The sequence below is a fragment of the Manis javanica genome, chromosome 2, assembly GCF_040802235.1.
Source record: "Manis javanica isolate MJ-LG chromosome 2, MJ_LKY, whole genome shotgun sequence".
NCBI classification, from domain to species: domain Eukaryota; kingdom Metazoa; phylum Chordata; class Mammalia; order Pholidota; family Manidae; genus Manis; species Manis javanica.
In genome coordinates, this window is record NC_133157.1 from 119956010 (window position 1) to 119976865 (window position 20856).

At 37.3% G+C, this 20856-nt stretch overlaps 1 protein-coding gene and 1 long non-coding RNA gene across 6 annotated transcripts in view; one reads left to right on the forward strand and one right to left on the reverse strand.

The window, feature by feature from the left end:
* Positions 1-20856, forward strand: part of ITGA8 (integrin subunit alpha 8) — a 163510-nt gene that overhangs the window by 34316 nt on the left and 108338 nt on the right. For all 4 annotated transcript variants that reach the window (XM_073229249.1, XM_073229247.1, XM_073229248.1 and 1 more), the window contains exons 5-11: positions 4754-4815; positions 5917-5962; positions 9191-9316; positions 10381-10425; positions 13692-13735; positions 15139-15195; positions 17497-17549. In XM_073229249.1, the coding sequence (XP_073085350.1) occupies positions 4754-4815; positions 5917-5962; positions 9191-9316; positions 10381-10425; positions 13692-13735; positions 15139-15195; positions 17497-17549 (433 nt within the window). The remainder of the gene's footprint in view (positions 1-4753; positions 4816-5916; positions 5963-9190; positions 9317-10380; positions 10426-13691; positions 13736-15138; positions 15196-17496; positions 17550-20856) is intronic.
* Positions 1-20856, reverse strand: part of LOC140847849 (uncharacterized) — a 239589-nt gene that overhangs the window by 32948 nt on the left and 185785 nt on the right. The window lies entirely within an intron of this gene.

Here is a 20856-nt window from a genome sequence, read left to right on the forward strand (position 1 = left end):
ATGGAGGAAGCTCCCTTGCTGTGGGCGTGGCCAGCCTCAGGCTGCTGCTCTGCTATGGTGGGGCCCCAGAGGGGTAATGGATGGGGGGCTGTTTGGCTCTTTGCCTCTGTGAGAGGTCTCAGAGCTGTTGCCCAGGGGGTTAGTGCACCTGAAGTTCCCTGGAATTTCCAGCTGCTGGACTGTGACCCGGGATGCTTCTGTCCAGCTCTGGGGTCCCTGTCCCTTTAAGACTTTCAAAAAGCACTTGCTTTTCTTTGTACCAGAGGCACTGGCTGCGGGACCCACTCACAGGTCTTACTGTCCTGCTTCTCTAGTTTCCAGCACCCCATGCATGCACTGTGTGTCTGCGCTCTGGTGCAGATGGCTAGGGCTGGGTGTTTAGCAGTCCTGGGCTCCCTCTCCCTCCCCGCTATGACTCTTCTCCTTCCGCTGGGAGCTGGGGTGAGGGGCCTCAGGTCCCGCTGGGCTGCAGCTTGTATCTTACTCCTTTCACCAGGTGCTGGGTTCTTACAGGTGTGGATGTAGTCTGGCTATTGTCCTGTGTCTTCTGGTCTCTCTTTTAGGGATAGTTGTGTTTTCAAAAATATATATGTTTTTGGGAGGAGACTCCCACTGTCCTACTCAGGCTGCCATCTTGACTCCGCCTCTCAAGAAAATCGAGATTCAATTATTTATTGAACACATGTTTAATGAACACACTGAGTACTAATTATTCTATGTTGTAGAGAATAAAGCCCAGAACAGAGAAAATAATACCCTGTCTTTAAGAAATTTACATTCTAGTGGGAAAGACAGAGAAGAATATATATAAATAAGTAAGTTCAGATCCAGCAATTACACCTCTGGGTATTTATCCAAAAGGAATGAAATCATTATCTCAAAGACATATGTGCACCCTCATGTTCACGACAGCATTATTCACAATAGCCAAGACATGGAAACAACCGAAGTGTCCATATATGGATGAATGAATGAAGAACACGTAACACGTAATACATACATATAATGGAATATTATTCAGCCATAAAAAAGAAGGAAACCTGGCCATTTGCAACAACATGGATGGACCTTGAGGCATTATGCTAAGTGAAATAAGTCAGACCAAGAAAGACAAATACTATATGATATTACTTACATGAAGAATTAAAAAAAGAAAACCTCGCAGATACAGAAAACATATTGGTGGTTGCCAGAGGCATGGGGTAGGGTGGGTGAGATGAGCAGTAAAAGGTATGAAATTCTAATACAAGATAAATTAAGTCCTGGGATGTAACATATAGCATGGTGACTATAGTAACAATAGTCAATACTATATATAGTATTTGAAAATTGCTGAAGGAGTAGATCCTTAGAAGCTTTCATCACAAGGAAAATTAAAAGTTTCTAACTATATCTGGTGATAGATATTAACTAGGCTTATTATGGTAATCATTTTTCAATATGTACATATATCAAATCATTATGTCACATACCTTGGACTAATACAATGTTATATGTCAATTATATCTGAATGATATTTTTTAAATATCATTATCATCTGAATGATTCTTTTTTAAAAAAGAATAAATTAATAAAGTAATTTCAGTTAGTGAAAAGTGCTACAAAGAAAAATGTAGCCAGGAATGTACGCAGGGAGTGACATGGCCTGGTGGGCCACAGGAAGGGCTTCTCTGAGCAGATGACGGTTGGAGCAGGGAAGTGAGGAGCTTCCGGGCAAGGGCAGGAGCCAGCAGAGGCATACTTCGTGTTCTCCTCGAGGTGCTGCATTCCTGGGCTTAGTGAGAGGTCATTATTACTTTTCTAAAGATAGAAGTCAGGTAGAGAGATAACAAATAAAATCCTGAATTTACTCAGAATATTAATGGTAGAGCTGAGATTCAACAGTGAACTTCTTTCATTAATCGTACATATGTCATTTCTCATGATTTGCTAAAGATACTTCCCCACAACAATAAACAATTGTAGCTAAAACGACGAGCCCATCCTTCACATGCCTCTTGCCTTGATGTATCATATTTTTCCAACTAACATCAAGGATGACCAGTTATAAACCTTGTCAGTGCTTCTTATTCTGCCTTTTGACTGGCTACATATGTGATGGGAGAGCTCAGATTAAAATACAGCACATGGCATTTTGACTTGTGAGGTAATAGTTTGAACCATTACCTAAAATTATAAAAGTAGGTTTGCATCTTGAGTTACACAGGCACATTATAATGCTAATTTATTTACTGTTTATTTTCCTAAATAAAAGAATAGCTTGACAAAGGTAAAAATGGAGTTTATGTTGAGGTGCAGAATAGCTAAGTAAATTGCCAAGAATTTGTTCAACTGCAGTACACATTCATAGTTTTCACATCCTTGTGATCTCTCTCATACTATGAATACTTCTTCCTCAAATCCACCCAAGGAGCAGACTTCCTGTCTTCCCTCAGGAGTTCACAGTTCATTAACACAAAGCCAGCTTGTTCCTGACCATATGGTCAATATCACAGAACAGAAACATCAGCGATATTATTTTCAGAAAAGAATTTAAAGAACCCTCTCATGTTCATTTATACCACAAACCCAGTCCATGGATACTTTAAGCATTATGGGAGCTAATCCGCTCATTCATATTAATGACATGTCTATAGCTCTTATGATCATTCATAATTCAAGTGGGGATCGTTTATATACACCATTCTCCTTGGGAAGCCAACAAATAGGAGTGAGCAATCGGCATAATTTCCTGGATTCTCCAGGGCAACTATAAAATTTACAGATGCTATGAAGTTCCGAGAAGAAAGATTCCTTCAGCTGTCATAAACTATTGTTCTAAGATTTAAAAAATTACTTTGCAAAGGGAAAACCTCACATTCTATTATAAAACCTTTTTAAAATAAACATTTGAAGTTGGTTGTTTTCTCAATGAATTTTATGAAAAATTAGTATTTTCTCTTAATTTTTTCAGTTTCCTGTTCTGAAGCAAAGTAATTTCAAGGATGGTCATATGTCTTCCTTCCTGAATAACTTAGAATATTAAAAATAAAAAGGGGTGATTTTTTGAAAGGATTTTTTAAAGGTTTGTGCATTAAAAATACATTTTTTAAATATACTAAGTATTTCACATACATATTCACATAATTATATAGCATGTGCTCATATATATTTCTGGATGCCTATAAATACTTTCACACATGAACTTCTAGAAAACTAGTACCCAGACATTTAAGGTTATACAGATGAGCTTTTAGGGAACTTTATAGCCTTCATAACTATAAATCACAAAATAGAGTTGCAAAATGACAAAAACATTTTATAACAATATAATGTCGGATGTTGTGCACATACAAATTTCATGTTAAGTGTATTTACCACAAAAAAACAAAAACAAGGGGATGCAAGAAATCTTCGGGAGGGGATAGAAATGTTTGTTATTTTGATTGTGGTAATGGTATCACAAGTGTATGCATATGTCCAAATTCATCAAAATGAGTGCATTAAAATATGCAATTTTTATGTGTTAAGTATATCTCAATAAGCTGAAAAAAAGTTAGCTTAAAAAAAAATGCCACAGAGCATTAATTAACATTCGAATTAAAAGCAGATCTTAACATCCAAAAAAAAAATACAGTCTATTTATAGTAGAACAGTGTTTTAAAATATAAAGGGAGCATCTGGAAAAAGTGGATGATGACAATGCTAAAATTAGCTAAGTACTAACCAAAGAGAAGAAAAAACAGAAGACATTCTAGGAAAAGCTGGAAAGGCCAGCCCCGTTTCAAAAAGTTTCTGCAACAGGCACATGCCAAGCCTATAAATTTTTCCTACAATATGTGCATTTCCTTTCCTGCCGTCTTATTTTAGTTTCCACTGAGGAAAATCCTTGATAAGAAAGAAGTAATTATTCATACATTCATATCTAACTATATAAGGATTGAGATTCCTCCAACTGCACTACATTTTGGTTTTAATTTAAGCACTTTGGAAGTTGGAGAGACTCTTAAAGCACAAGTGACAAGTAAATTCCCGATCCTATGTCCTAGAGATTTTTATAACAATATCCTGGGAATCCATATAGGTGCCTGCCTATAATTTTAAAAAAACTATGACAAGGTCCTACTGGACTTTCAATTAGTTAATTATATTGGGTAGAGTACAAAATGAGCCATTACTAGAGAGCTTTCTCTTTTGTACACATTAGTATTGCAACGTCCCTGTAAGATTCATTGTGACCAGAAGTTTCATTTCCAAATTTACCTAATGATAGCACAATAATTTAAAATCAATTTCCCATTAGAGATTACAAAAATTGCAATAGTTGTTGGCACCCCCAGCAGAAAGCATACACCCCACATGACCATGGTCAGCTCTCCATTTCTCAAGGCATTTCTTTCAGAATGACATATCTGGCTTCATTCAGAACATACTGGCAACACAGAAGCACATTACTGCCATTGGAGAACTTGGAACATAGTTGAGAAATGAAGACTTTATTTCTTCAAACAAACATGAGTTGTAAAACCCAATATAATAGCTCCAAGAGATGTTATTCCTATACTAAAGAATCACAGTGCTATTTGGGATAAGAAAATATACTGAAGTATATTTAATAAATCACTCAGAATGAATTTAAAACTAAATATAAAACAGATTGATCATTTTAAAATTAGGAGCCTCTAGAGAAAACAAAAGAATATCCTGAATTGGTTATTAAAATATATCTTGGGAAAGACGATGTTATAACATTTATATATTTTGATCATTCTAGGTAATGCTGATCCTGAAGGCCAGGGTTACTGCCAAGCAGGATTTAGCCTGGATTTTTCTAAGGTGAATCCTTTGGTCTTGTAGCTTCTAATATTTATATTGTCAGCTGAAATTTTTTTTTTTTTTTTGCCCTCTGCCTGTCACTCCAACTTCTACCCCCTAATAACCAATAATAACAAATGAACCTTAAGGTACATATCTAGCCTGCTTTAGCAACTTCTTTAAATTTTTTTTGTTTGCTCTTTATTTTTATTAAAGTAATAGATATACATGACAACCTACAAAATAGTACAGAAGTAAATGTGATGAAAAGTAACAGTCTTTCTTCCTACCCCTTGTGGTAATCGATTTTAAATGAAAAACATCTCAAAGCAGGAAAGTGCTCCTGAAAGATAACATAACCTGTAAACTGCTTCATCTCTTAGCTGTAATTCACCAATTAGATTTAACATTAGTGTTGAAATTCACATATCCTTTCACAAAACTAAAAAACAGAGATGTCTGGTAGGAACATAGGGAACAAAGATTCCATGGTTTTGAAAATAGTATAGGAAAATTTCATCGACGTATAAAAGTTTGTTTTATTCTCTATCGTCCTTTTTTTTTTTTAATCATTTCCCCCCCCACCGCCCCCACCACCACTGAAAGTTAAGGATGCCGAGTATGGAAGCTGGAGTTGTAAGTAGAAGAGAGAATTTTTATTTAATAGTCTGGAGATTTTGCTGTCACTCCTCGGAAGGGGCGGGTCTGCAGATCCATGGAAAAAAATAGGAAGTACTATGGCCTTGAGATAAATAGGAACCAAATTTCCTTTCTATTGCCAAGGCTCCCACGGACCATGTCTGCTAAACTACACAACATTAAACATGTAGATATTTTGGTTACTTGAGGCAGTGCCAAAAAACTGAATTTATGTATTCTCAAGGGAAAGAATTCAATTTACCTAATTGAGTTAAATTAAAATGATATAATATGATAACACACTGAATAACTGAAAACAAAAAAGGAACGACAATGATCTACGTGACTCAGATGTAAGGGCCTCTCCTAAAAATTGCTTTTTTATGGATGGCAAATTGTTAAAGCAATGCTTATTAACATGATTTATCACCCTTTTAAAAGACCTGTTTTGCTTTTCCCATTGTTGCTGCTTCTGTTTTGTAGAATGGAGACCTTATTGTAGGAGGACCTGGAAGTTTTTACTGGCAAGGTATGATCTGTTAGCACAGAAGAAACGCCCACTTGTTACTAACAAGGAAATGAAGCACAAATAGCATGAAATACTGACTTTTTATTATGCTAATTTTGTATCAATATTCATAATTTCTCAAAATGAATGACACATCATTTCCAATTGTACTTTGTTATTAAAGGATATTTTAAGAGATTCTGTTGCAAATTAAATTCATTTATTCACCAAATATTTATTGAGGCTATGCCAGGCTTTGTGTTAAATTCTGGAGATAATGATAATGAGTAAAGATAGACATTGTTCCCACCTTCACAAGGTCACTATCTGGGGAAAGATGCAGGCATTAATGCAATAGACACACAGTTCCTGAGAAACTGCAGGCCTGATCCTGATACCCACCATGAAGGAAAGGCATGTCCTCATGGGGCTGTGAGAGTGCAGGCGATTTCTCCCTGTGGCTGCATGCAGGTGTGTTTTGTCTTCTGAACACTGGCCCACAGGAGGCTGAAATACAACCTGTGCTCTGTTTAGGGGGCTCTAAACCTGCTCCCAGGTGCAGGGTAGCATCTGCCAGAGGGGATGATGTTTTCTAATACTTGTAAAGACGTTACACAGGCTGGCGGCTGCCCTAAAGTCAACATATTTGGAAATAAACAACCCTACACTAAGATCTGAACCCTGAGTAGAAGGTAGCCAGGTGAGAGAAGGGACTGTGAGAAGTTTCTGTGGTCCAAAGTTGTGCAGCCAGGTCAGGTGGAGGGAAGCCTGGGTGACCAAAGTCAAGAGAGTGGGGAGGAGTTACTGAGTGTTGTGGGGTGTCCCCACTGGCCACGCTGGGCTGGCAGGCCGAGGTAGCAGTTTTTGTCTTTATCCTAAAAACAGTGAGAAATCCCTGCTGGAATGTAGGAATTTAAGTAGATGGCTTTAGCTAGAGTAAATGTTTGTTGTTTGACTTGAAAACAATGGGAATCCATTGGAGAAGTGTATGCATGGGATGCTGTGATGGGATTTGTGATTTGAAAAGGTCACTCTGGCTGCAAGATGAAAAGTGGATGGGATGTTGGCCAAAGTGAAGTATCAGCAAACTAGTTTTCAGGTTATAAGCCAGTTAGAAGTTTATATGGTAAGGTAGCTGTAAGGTCCAGATGAAGATGTTTGCTTCTTAGAGTGGTGATAGTACAGACTGAGAAAGAGGAGAAATCTGAGAGATACTTTATAGGCAAAATAAACAGCCTAGATGATGAATTGGATATATGTGGGTGAGGGAAGAGAGTATGTCAAGATGATGTTTCTAACTTTTGCAACTGAGTGGCTAGAGGTGGGTTCCACTTGTTCAGATGGAGAGAGCTGGAAGAGAACAGGTTGGAAAGGGAAGATTGTGAGTCTGCTTTTGGTTATGTTGAGTATGAAAATGTTTGAAATACCCAAAATTTTTCACAAAAGTATTTAGATGTATGGGACTAAACTCAGAGAAGACATCTAGGCTAAAATAAGAACTTGTGTCACATGCATACTGGTGATGCCTGAAGCCATGGATGTGGATGGGCTGTCTGAAAAGAGATTACAGAAAATAGAGACTGAATTTTAAAGTTTAAGACAAAGATAGTACTCTATCTTTGAGACTATGAGAGAGATGAATAGTTGAGTGAGGTTTATTTTTTTTAATAAGAGACCTGTTCATGTTTAAAAGCTAATGGAAAAGATCCAAGAGAGATGGATTTATGGAAGAGCTTACATGAAGTTACTGTCAAGCTTAATTTATACACATCCATCTATGAACAACAAATAATTAGCATTTCAGTCTTTAAAAATTATTTTGCAAACTGAAGAATTTGTGTAGCAGATAGATAAAAAATAAAAATTCTGTTTAAAAAAATTTTCTTCTAATTCACTTGATTAATTTCACATATTTTTCCTTTCCTTGAGTTGGAAGAATGTCTGAAACAGATGATTTGCTGAAAATTAGCCATATCAAGGGGATATAGAAGCATTTGTCTGAGAGAGATAATTTAAAATTTTATTCAGGCTTAAGATGATAATGTTTGTAGGAGCAGCTAAAGGAAACAAGCAAAGGCAGTATGTATGTGGGAGGATGGAATGGAGTATTTAGCTTTAACCCAGAGAAAACTGGCAAATTCTACAGCCACTGTTCAGAAATTCATGTGTAAATACCATTGTCTTAATATCAGAATGTTTCTTTCAGGCAGTCACCTGGAAATATTTATGGCCTGATTTGACAGTTGTATCCTTTTTGGACTTCAAATGGAAAGACTGTGAACTGTCTGTGAATTCCCAAAGAATAATCTGGCTTTAAAATTAATATTAAATGTTAGTCTCTTGAATGCCTGTTTTCTCCAGTTATCTCCCAAAGAGCATGAGATCACACTTGTCCCTTAGATGTCCATAAAAAATAAGGGAATACATAGAAATCATAGCAGAAAAGTGCTGGCCATCTTTTGAATACTTATCCACCCAATACAATCATATCTCAAGACCTCTTAAAGTGACTTTGAGAAAGATTATCCAGACTTCTTATTGTACCAATGTTGGTGGCCCTGGATTCCTTTTTTAGCTAAAATTCTGGATGTCACTGGACCTTGTTGCCTCTCATTGTCATAATTCTATACTCTATTTATACATTTTAGCATAAAAAGTAAATGCTTCAGAAATTATGTAATTCCTTCCTTTAACATAGCTGATACATTTACAATCTATTAATCAAGTGATTTAGATTTAATATATCTGAGTTTTTTTTTTGAGGACACAAATGTCTTATTAGAATGCCAAAGAAGACCTTGGTTATAATGTCAAATATCCTAACAGCAAAAACAAAAACAAAACAAAAAAACCCTTAGAGAACACATTCAGGCTCTTTGAATCTCAGTTTCCCCATATGTAAGGAGTCACATCTTGTCTAGGTGATGTTTCTTCCAGCTAGCAAGTTCTAGACTAAAAATTTAATCACATAAATTTTACCTACATGTTTCTTTCCTCTTGGACATTTTTGGCAGTAGAGGGAGTATGTTTGGTGAAGGCATCAGAATTCAGACAATCATGTAGTTCTTGGGTCTTTTATGAAGATTAAAAAGCTCTACCTCAGTGTAACTTGGAGTTCTCATGGGAGAGGGACAATCATTCCAAGACGGTTTTCAAGGGAGCATGTGTTGTTCAGACGTTCCATATCTGCCGAGGGAGGACCTGCCTCTTGCACTCATTCAATTACTGTATTAATTTGCTTGAACACAGGTCAGGTGATCACTGCCAGTATTGCAGATATCATTGCAAATTACTCCTTCAAGGATATTCTAAGGAAATTGGCTCGAGAAAAACAGACAGAAGTGGCTCCAGCTTCTTACGATGATAGTTACCTTGGTGAGATCTATTGCTCAAAACCTTTGTGGTTTCTCAAAAGACAAATGTATTAAATGTAGATGTAAATTTTATTCTTCACTTGATATTATTTGGCATCTTGTGCAAATTTGCTTTTCTTATTAGCTTAAGATGGACTCTTCTTTTGATTCAGGCATGCTATATCACCTACATGATTTGACAGCTACTTTATGGCTCTTTAATAGAACTTTCTCTTTTCAAATTCAACAACTGTTTTTCATTTTTAAATTTTCAATAAGTTGAACTAGATGACTACTTCCTAGACACAAAACATCGGCCTCAGCCCCAAAGTCTGTATCTTATTTATTGGGAGATTGTGACCATACAGTGTCTTGCCATTAAATGTTTTGCCAGGAGTAGCCACTATGTCTTAGCAGCGCTGCACTGTGCAACAGGAGGAACACCACATGGGCCTTTCCCAGTTTTTAGAGCAAGGACAAGAGATTTTCCAGTTGCTACCATGGTCTCAAATTTATTATGGGCCAAACACACAGTACTTCACCACTATTGCTTCCCACCTTTGGTATACCAGCAGCATTTTGATTACTTGTTGAATTTTTTTTTTAATTGTAGTTATATTTTGTCACCTACCTCACTTTAGAGCCAAGTAAAACTTGTGGAAAAATCATTATTAAAAAAATTAGGAAGTATTCTTATTGATGATCAAAATAGCAAAACCTGAGCACAGAAGATACCTTCAGAATATCATTTCTGAACCTGATCAGTCATCCACCTTAACATGCAGCAGCCGCCATATACACTTTACACATTTAGGAAGCATTTCTTTAAATAAGTGAGCTCAGAATTTGATTGTGTTGCCATGCTCAACAGTAGGAGATCTATCATGCTTCCAGGATTTAGTACAAAGTGTTCATATTGGTTTGATTAATTTTTCCCTTTATAGACCCTTGAACTTGCATGTTCTAAAACTTGTCAAAATTTCTGAATAAAGTAATACTATAGTAGTTCTTTCATTTTTTTTCTAAATACAGCTTATTTATAAAGCCTTCAAAATGTGATTAGTTTGTTTCTTTTCTTTAAAATAGGTTATTCAGTTGCTGCTGGGGAATTTACGGGAGACACACAGCAAGGTGAGAGACATTATTGAGTGTAAGTCATTTATAAAGCCTGGGGGAAATGGTAAAAAGACCTAAAAAGCCCCCAAAATGTGATTTTATTTGCTACGCAAAATGTATGTGAATGGCATCCCAGAATGATATACATGGTAATATTTTGTAGAAAAACAAACAAAAAATACAATAATATTTTTAAGTCTCAAGTTTTCATAAGACTAAATATTAATCTAAGTAATAGATTATATATATCAATATATAATGAATATATCATACCAATATAAAAGCTAGTCAAGCAATAAAAAATTAGTCCAGCAGTCCCACATTAAGGACCATTAGGTGGCTTAGACAAAAGTCATGCTGTTAGCAGCAGATTGAATGCGAGAAATCAGGATCCCTCATCTTGGATTTCTGGGCTCTCACATTGGACATGTTCAAACTAAACTCTCCACCCAACTCCAATCCAACATCTTTGCATTATTTCCTTTTCCCTTTGACATGCCCAAACCCAAAATAACAGAATTCACTAATCCCAATTCTCTTGAAAGCCCCTCCTCACCTTCTGTCCTTTGCTTCACTGTGGATGTCTTCACTGGTTTCAGTTCTCTGATGCTGGAGCCACTCTCATCTCCCAGGGAACAAATGCTACTTTTTTTTTTAGGTCTGTTTCAAATATTGTATCCTCCAGAAACCCTTCTTTAGCTTCCTTCTGTAAAGTCCTATATCATGTCATTTTTGTCTCTCCTGAGGCATTTACTATTCATTTATTCATCAGATATTTCTTTGAGCACCTATCACGCACCAGGCAATGTGTTTTCAGTGTTGAGCACACAGTGGTGAACAAATGGTCCTTAATCTCAAGGCTGACATTCTAGCAGGGCTAACAGACATTAAACAATGAACATGAAATACTTGATTAAAAATTGTAGTAAGTGGTAGGATAAAAGTTCTAAACATAGAACTAATCCCCTTCATGAGGGCTCTACCATTATGACCTAATCACCTCCTAGAGGCCCCACCTCCTCATACCATCACACTGGGGATTTGGTTTCAACTGTGAATTTCCAGGGTACACAAACACTCAGACCATAGCAATAGCAATCATATGCAAGACAATAAATGGTAGCTTTACTTTACTAGTAATATTTACTGAATGACTCAATCATCGATCAATATTTGCCATTTTCCATCGTATCATATGAACGTTAACCACTTTTCATTAACATATTTTAACTAATTCATAAAGAATTAAGAATAAATTAAGTATGGCCATCTCTGAGAATCATCACAGCTCTTAATGGTTTCATGTTGACATGACATACAAAATGGAAATTCATAAAGAATAAAATATTCTTTATACAGTAAGGTAAAGGTTGAAAAATTTTTTTCTTTAACAGAACATTTTTCTTTTAAATACAAGCTAATTCTTAACTCTCTTTCCATCATTTTTTTCTTCAAGATATTAAAAGACAATCGATTGTGGTTGCTCAAGCCCAAAACCTTGGAAATCAGCCTTGGGCCTTGCTGCTTTTCTCACACCCTGTCCACATCTAATCCAAGTTCTACTGAGTAAACTCTCAAAATACAGCCGGAATCTATACACTTCTGACCTCTTGCACAGCTTCTATTCCGATCTAGGTCTCCAGCTGCCCTGACATTATTAGCTTCCCAACCGGCCTTCCCACTTTATCTGTGCCTTCTTGTGACCTGCTCTAAGCCCAGCAGCCAAAGGACTCCTGCAGAAACAGAGGCCAGAGCATGTAACCTCTTTGCCTCAAGTGGTTTCTCAACTCGTTTCGCCTAAAATCCAAGTTTGCACAATGACCTAAAAACTCTAATCACAAGGCCGCTGATTACCTTGACCTGGGCTCCCAACCTTTACCCCTCATTCTCTCTCCTCCAGCTACTCTGGTTTCCTTGCTGTTCTTTTGACACCCTTCTACCTCAGTACCTTTGCACTCACTGTTCCCTCTGACTTGAACAGACTTCCCAAATCTCCATAATATTTACTTCCTCACTTTCTTCAGTCTTTACTCCAAAGTAACTGTCTTGCTAAGTCCTTCCTGGCTACCTTAATAAATCACAAGCCCTTCTATACCCCAACTCCAGCATTTCCTGCTTAATTTTCTGCTTTTTTTTTACTGCTTAATTTTTCTCTGCTATGCTTATGCCTTCTAATATACCACTTAATTGACTCTATTTTCTAAGTTGACTGCCTCTTCCAACTACAATATGAGCTCCATAAGAACGGGGAATTTTGTCTGTTTTATTCACTACTGTATATTATGTCTGCCTATACATATTTACTGAGTGCATGAATGAATATACAACTGAAAAGTCCAACATCTAACCCCTAGTGAATCTTCTCTGATTATTAATGCTCAGAACATGGGTGCCCAACTCTGCTGCTACACAGCACAGCAGACAAAGTTGATGCTAGAATTTGTTCTGTACCTTTGGAAGTGGGATTGTAGGGAGGGAGATTTCAATAGAAGGGGACTCTTGTCTAGGCCCTTCTTATTTAAATTAAACTAAAATTTTAACTCCAATGACTAAAAGGATAGTTTAGATTTATAGAAATGAGAGCTGGAAAGATCTTTGGAAACCAGTGATTCCAACTCCCACCTATTGCAGGTGACTGGAAAAAATTAGGTGAAATGACTCATGCCAGATATATGGCAGACCCAGGTGTAAAACCATTATTCTCTGAATCTAGAGCTAGATCATTGTGCACTGAGTTACGATGGTGCTTTCCCTCGGAGTTGCTTTGCCTCCTCTGTGTCTGTTAGTGAAGCTTCTTTCCTGGAGTATCCTTGACTGCCAGGTTGCCCCCTAATTCTGCTGCCAACAGTTACAGGGAGACAGATTCATATTATTTATAATATTTGGTTTTCCTTAGGTAACTGAAATCATCGTAATATGTTAGTGTGACAAAAGCTGTACCTTTTACATTAGTACAAAACATGTCAACACAGTCAAGACTGGAGGAATCAGAGTAAAAGGCCTAACTAACTGCAAATCATATGCAGACCTGCAAAGCCAGGCTTATGTTCTAGAAGCAGAAAACATGGAGACTTGTGATGGAGACAGGGAAGTCCAAAAATATGACTTTTCTGTTTCCTATCATCTACTGCAGAAGAAAAAGCAAATGCAAGACCATGACTTCATACCTCCAACTCTCCACATGACGGCTACTCAGTTAAAAAGCACTAGCTTTAACTGATTTGTTAGACCTTGAAAATATATATGTAATTCCCTTTCTAAATGGCTATTTTTATTCCCAGAATTGGTTGCTGGTGTTCCAAGAGGAGCACAGAATTTTGGATATGTGAGTACTGAGAATGCATTATAGGATATTTTCTTAGATATGCAAAGAAATGGTTTCACACAACTTTTAAATCTTTTAAAATGCCCGGTCGTAATAAGCCCCTATGGAACTACATTTGTTTGCTTACTATAAAGGCAGGAAAATAATTGAGGCTTTTTTTCCTTATCCATGTACAGGATCAGCTACACAACTTGTGGAACCCAGTGCTAAATGTAAATGCAGGGCGCTCTGTTAAAAATTATTAAGAATTTCAGGATTGCAATAGCTGGGCATTAAACCAAAGAGGCGTCCATCTGAGGGGGAACCCTTTGTGACTGCAAAGGTCACACACCCATGTGTGTGTGATTAATCTAGGCATATTTTCAGAGGATACGACTGTTGAGATGATCAACATTTTAATATGTCTCATAAAGAAAAAAATAATAAAATCAATGGTTATTTCACTAGTGTATTCGTTTTCCAGGATTACCGTAACAAATATCCACAATCTTGATGGCTTAAAGCAACATAAATTTATTCTCTCACAGCTCAAGAGGCCAGAGTCTGAAATCAAAGTGTCAGGCAGGTCACACTCCCTCCACTGCATCTCAGGGAAGATCCTCCTGGCCTCCTAGCTGCAGATGGCCCTGCCTTCCCCTGCTATGTGTCGGTGCAACTCCAGTCTCTGCCCCCGTCTTCTATGGGCTTCCTCATCTCTTTTTCTTATAAGGACACCAGTTATTGGATATAAGGCTCTCTCAAAGCCTAGGATGATTTCAATTCAGGTTCCTTATTTCATCTGCAAAGACCTTATTTCCAAATAAGGTCACCTTCTGAAGTTCTGGGTAGACATAGATTTTAGAGGGATATAAGCAGTTGCCATGAAATTAGGCAAAGAAAATAAATAGACCTTTGAATTTTAAATAATGTTTATTTTTTAAAGGTCTAGTAAACACATAATATCTGTAGATTTTAGGTTGTTTGAGTAAAATTAAAAGTAATATTTTGGCTAAATGGATAGCATTTTAAAATTTCACTTTTTTTCCCTTTGCAAAGAGCCATAATCATCAATTTCTCATAATAACATAACATAAACACAGAAATGAATTTAGACAAAAATCCTGATTAGGTCAGTTAACTAACCATCAGTTTCATTGCTCTGGGCATTCTTTAATTTCTATTACCCTTCTTCAGATTGGTAAGTATGGATTTTGTCTGGAAGTACCCCAGACTTAAACATAAACAAAAGTTCAATTGGACTTTTTAAAGATCATTCTTACGGGCTTACATTTTTGTTGTATTACATATAGGTAACCATTTATCAACCCTTCCTAAAAGTCTAAAAATGATTTAAGTTGCAATTTAAAATATTTTCTTCAATTCTATGCCAAATGATGTAACCTATCTAATTTCTATGATTTCAGGTTTCAATCATTAACTCTACAGATATGACCTTTATTCAGAATTTCACTGGTGAACAGGTGAAGGCATTTTAATATCAAATAATGTTAGTCGGTACTAATAGTATATTCTAATATTTGTATCATTTATTCTTTCAAAAAATAAATATTTACTGAGCACCACCTACTGTGTGCTGGAAACTGTTCTAAGCTCTAGGAATATTCCCATGTGTCAGATAGACAGGATCCCAGCTGTCATGCAGCACTGTGGGGGAGGTGCCAAAATGCTACTAACTGGTGGGATCAGAGAACAACCCTATTATATCGAAGCCCTGTATGTAGTGTGACTGGTGTGAATTCTGGTTAGTTAGCCTTACCTCTGAGAAGACACAGGGTTCTTGTAGGCCCCACTGTACTGGTTGGAGTCAATGGGCCTGTGCTCTGCATCCTTTCCTCCCTGGGACTGAGCCCTCCTCTGCTCCCAACATAGTAGGGAGGTTGACAAGCTATCTGGTTCTGGTCCCTTCCGCCCAGGGACTAGCTATTGCTCCTTACACACTGTCACCGGCTGAGGTCTTATTATGAATGTGTCAGTGGCCTGAAAGCGAGCTGCTGTCATCTCCCTGACCTAACAGAACCTAAAGTCACACTTCATCATCCACTATGGAGGTTTTCCTGGGTATCGCAACTTGTTGAAATTTGCCACATGTCTTTAAACAATGAATGTGGTACTGCTGTCAAAGGAGCCAGCTGTGATTTGAATAGCTCCTCTGGGCAACCGGTTTTCTCTGACCATCAACTCAGATTGCTGAGCTTCTAGCAAGCCCCACATATGAATCTGGCCAAGTTACATCTTGGCCTTCCGAATCATGGTTTAAGGTCCCGAGATGCTTGACTCTTAGCTAGAAATATAAATTTGGAATTACAAATTTGTCAAGAAATTTTGATTCATAGAATTTTTAATGAACACAGAGTGTTTTTGACATTCTCCCCAACTGGAGGGATTTTCCCCCCAAAGTGGTGCTTTAGTCTCTCCATTACTCTGGAATATTCAACACAGCATTTAATGTCTGTCATGATACTTTTGTGATCTATATGGGGAAATAACACTGGGGTGAAGCTGGATGAATTTATAAATTTTGAGCCACTATTCCCAAGTGGTGATGGTTTAATGAAAATCTGGCAAGACTTCTTTTTTATCTAGATATGTTTTACATTTGTATCACTAGAAGTTCTTTAAATATTGTTAAATTTGGCCTTTCAATAACTTCTTGTCCTCAGTACTACCTAATTCTGCGATCTTGAATCTCAGAACTTAATACATAAATGATGAAATTCCTCTGAGTGAAGGCCACATATACCACACAGGAATAAGAATTCACCACCATGTTTGGAATAGAGAAAAGAGGTGGAAAAACTGAATTATTGCATAACACCTGTTAAGTCCTGTATTCATTCTCTCTGCAAGGAGTATCTGGCACCTGGCACCTACTTTGAGCTAGACAGTCAGGAAGAACAGATAGAAGAGTGAACACAGGCCAAAGTTTCCTTCTGTGAAGCACACTTTCTAGTGGATTATAGGCTGATTAAATTAGTATATGATGAGAGGCTAAATCAGCTAAAGCACTGGATGGCAGAATATGGAAACAAAAAATCTTGGCAAGATGAAACTATGGGCCAAATATGAAAAAATTAAACATCTTGAAAATACAGGTTGAAAAGCTAAACTTAAAAGTGACGATGTAGAGAGATTATGGCACCCTATTTAAACTCAAGAAACTTAGTTGTCAATAAACTCAGTATGCAGTGATACTGAGACATGATTTTGCCCAAAATTAAAACCCTTTTTGTGCATCAATAATGATACAAGGAGCCAAAAGCAGAGTGCAAATCCTTCTTAGCTCTCCTGTCACTCAGAGGGTATCATCTTTTCTTTGGTATCCCATGTGGTATCTCTAAGAAAAAGGGGCCAGGATGGTGATCCAGCTGAAAATACATCCATTTGAGGCTTCATATGGCAGTGGAATTCATTTTATCCTGAGGCTCAAGATTATAAAACTAGATAGGATTGAGCACTAGAAGTTACAGAAGGACCAATTTTAGCAAAGAACATTCTAATAATTGTGTCCACAAATTGAATGGTCTCATTGTTGAATATCTCCAGAGGATGTCCAAGCAGATGTCAGGGGTGTTAAGGGGAAAATTATGCACTGGGTCAGGGGTTAGACTGAATGACTCCAAGACTCTGTCCATATCCAAGAGTCTATGAATTTAAGTGCAAAAATGTGCTGCAATGAGATTAAGCATTCAAGGAAAATAAGAGATGACTATAAAAATGATTTTTTAACACAAAATTTTTTGTCTTATGGTTTTCCTTTGCAGATGGCATCTTATTTTGGATATACAGTTGCAGTATCAGATGTTAACAATGATGGGTAAGTCTATAAGAACTTCCTCACTCACCATATATTTTATTCATTCATAAAGATGTTATATTTTTTCCCTCATGAAATACATCCTGCCATACTTCCTTCATAAGATAAGAGGCTCTCTTGTTTTCACTTTTTTTGGTTTAGAGCTAGAATATACATCTACATTTGCCATAGTATTGTATGTCTTTGCTGAGATTTTCTGTATCTGCCTCTTCTAGAAAAGGACTATTTCACTTTGCTTACTTTTAATTTTATGAATTGAATAGTTCTTGGACATTCAAAATCCATAGCCACTGGAAAATTTGCTTATCTGTCTCTCTTCATCCCTTAGCACATGAATCATTCATAAAATATTTGCAAACAAATAAAGTATTTTTCTCCTGACATTGCTTTATCCAACATACTAGTTGCACCCAGGAAGAAGAGGAAATAATAATGTTATTTCTTCAGATTATGGCAGTGAGTTTGGACCAAAAAGCATGAAATATTATTGTTGTGTTTAAGTCATTATTTCAATAATAAATTATTATTAAACATCTCTTTGATTCACTAAAAGCACCTATGTGGCAGATAAAAAAATGACTAAATAAAAAAAATTGAGATGAACTGATTATCTTTCCAATAAATATTGTTGGAGTACCTACAACCTGTCAGGCATTTTTCTAAGTACCCAGAATATGTCAGTGAATAAGGCAGAATAGGTCTCTGGTCTCAGAGAGCTCACAGTTTTGTAGGAGGCACATATTTGAAAAATTCTGACTATGTTCCAAGATCTGGGCTAAGTACTTTAGATACATCATTGATAGACATTAGCTGTGACTTTTTTATAACTAGAAATGCACTTCATGTAATGTATGATTGGAGAATAATTTAGTAATGTTTGTACCTTTTGGAAAATATCTTATTATTCTTTCATTCAACATATATGTCTTGAGCATCTGTTATTCACTAGCATGGTTCTAGGTGCTGGGATATGGCAGAGAACAGAATTAAAATTCCTCACCCTCATAAAGGTTATACTACAGTTGGGGGATGGGAGCCTTAGACAAAAAATAAATAAGCCAAGAAAAGCGTATGTTAGACACTGATGAGCGCTAAGTAGAAAACAAAAAATTGAAGGGCTGAAAGTAATCAGGATATCCTTTAGTAGGTAAAGATAGAAGTACACAGTGTTACATCCAGACAAAGGAATATTACTCAGCACTAAAAAGAAATGAGCTGCCAAGCCATAAAAGACATGGAGGAGCTTTATATGTGTATTACTAAGTGAAAGAAGCCAATCTGAAGAGGCTTCATACTGTATGAATCCAACTATATGACATTCTGAAAAGGTGGAATATGGAGACAGTCAAAAGATCAGTGGTTGCCAGGGGTTAGTAGGGAAAGGAGGAATGAATAGGTGGAGCACAGAAGATTTTTAAAGCAGTGGAACTATTCTGTAGGACACTACAATAATGGATCCATATTGTTATACATTTGTCCAAACCCACAGAATGTCCAACACCAAGAGGGCACCCTGATGTAAACTATGGACTATGGGTGACAGTGATGTATCAGTGTAGGTTCATCGATTGTAGTAAGTGTCCTGCTCTGGGGAGGGATGTTGGCGATGGGGGAGGCTCTGCATGTGCAGGGGCAGGGGTATATGGGAACCTAACCTACTCAGTTTGAACCTAAAGCTGCTCTGAACATAAAGTCTATTAATTAAATTTACAAAAACAAAATCAGAAAGAGGATAGGGAATATTTGGAGGGGTGCGATTTTGAATTATGTAGGGGGAAGACCTCGGTGTCAAGGGTACAGCTGAGGAAAGACTGGTGGAAGGTGAGGCAGCCAGCCATGAGGACATATGGGGAAGAGTGTTCAGATTCACCGGGAAGGGAGCTGCTGTTATATTCAAGAAACATCAAAGAGGCTTGGAGAGGTAGCAGTGGGGAGTGGCTCATGAAGGCTTGTGAGCCACTGGAGGATTCTGAGCAAAGGAGTAGCCTGCTCTGGCCTTTGTTTCAGCAGGCATGCTCTGCCTTTGGGGTCTCCATGGCCTTCTGGTAGCCCACTACCATAAGCCATGTGAGGCAGGACAGTGGCTTGGACCAGATCAATAGCAGGGGCAGGAGGTAGAAGTGGTTGTATCTCAGTACGCTTTGGAGGTATATTTCAATGCCAATCATATCCTGGTAGCAGCTAATTTAAAATTAAATTGCTTTAATCTCAGCTAAATTGTGAAAAGAAAGTCTCACTAAGGAACACCACTTCACAATTGCCAACCCGGATGAACTGTATTTATTATCAGAGGCTTTTAGTAATTTAGAAAGAGAGTAGCCAAAGAACTTGAGCCTAAAACATGGCATGTTGTCCAAATTTAGGAAGTCCATTCTTTAGTGAAAACAAAAAACACCACGGTGGCCTTTGGGATATGCATACGCACATTTCGCTGAACAGATGGTGACCAGCAAGCACAAGGGCCTCTCTTCTGGGAGCCACGCAGCATGCACTAGGCCTCAATTAACTCAGCGTACCCTTCCATAGTACACATCTTGAATCCCTTCCACTTTCCCCAGTTTAACATATGCCCTGCAGAGCGTGATCTCCTTCCTGGAAACACATTTGTTCTAGTCTATAGTAAAATTCAGTGACAACGTTTCTAAAACATTTTTTTTGCCATGTTAAGAAAAAAAGAAAAAAACTTGTGAGAAAAGGACCTCATTGGTTTCCTGCTGATTCATGTGTGGTAGTAACACACATGAATTTTCCAGTGATAATTTATACATTCTTGATGTTCTAAATTGCTATGCACTTTTTCTTTTTTATTAGGTGGTATATTCTGAATTTTAGAATGCACTGAAAAAATACATCCATTATCTTAATATTACCATTCTTAAAGTGCCCATAGATTCTCAGTCTGTATATAATTTCCTGTTTAAATTACCTAGAGGCTATGTAAATTCAAGGTTCTATTATAAATGAGTAAGTATGGAAGCCACTGAGAACCCTTCATCCCAGACAGGCAACTCACGTGACGTCTGAGATTACAAAAATGAAGATATAATTTACCATCATCTCTGTAGCACCTGTGTTTCTAGAACTATCAATTGATATTATTGACTTTCAAATAAACACAAACAGGGAAAACCTGGCTTCTGGTGTTTCTAGATTTATACTTGATCCCAGGACAGGGGCCTGAAAATCACTAATAACAGTAACAGCCATGCCCTCACCTCCCTGGATGAGTACTCCTCCCTAGGGAAGTTACACACCACCCACCAGGGAAGAGACATACAACTGCAGTCCCTCCAAAATCATAGCAGAA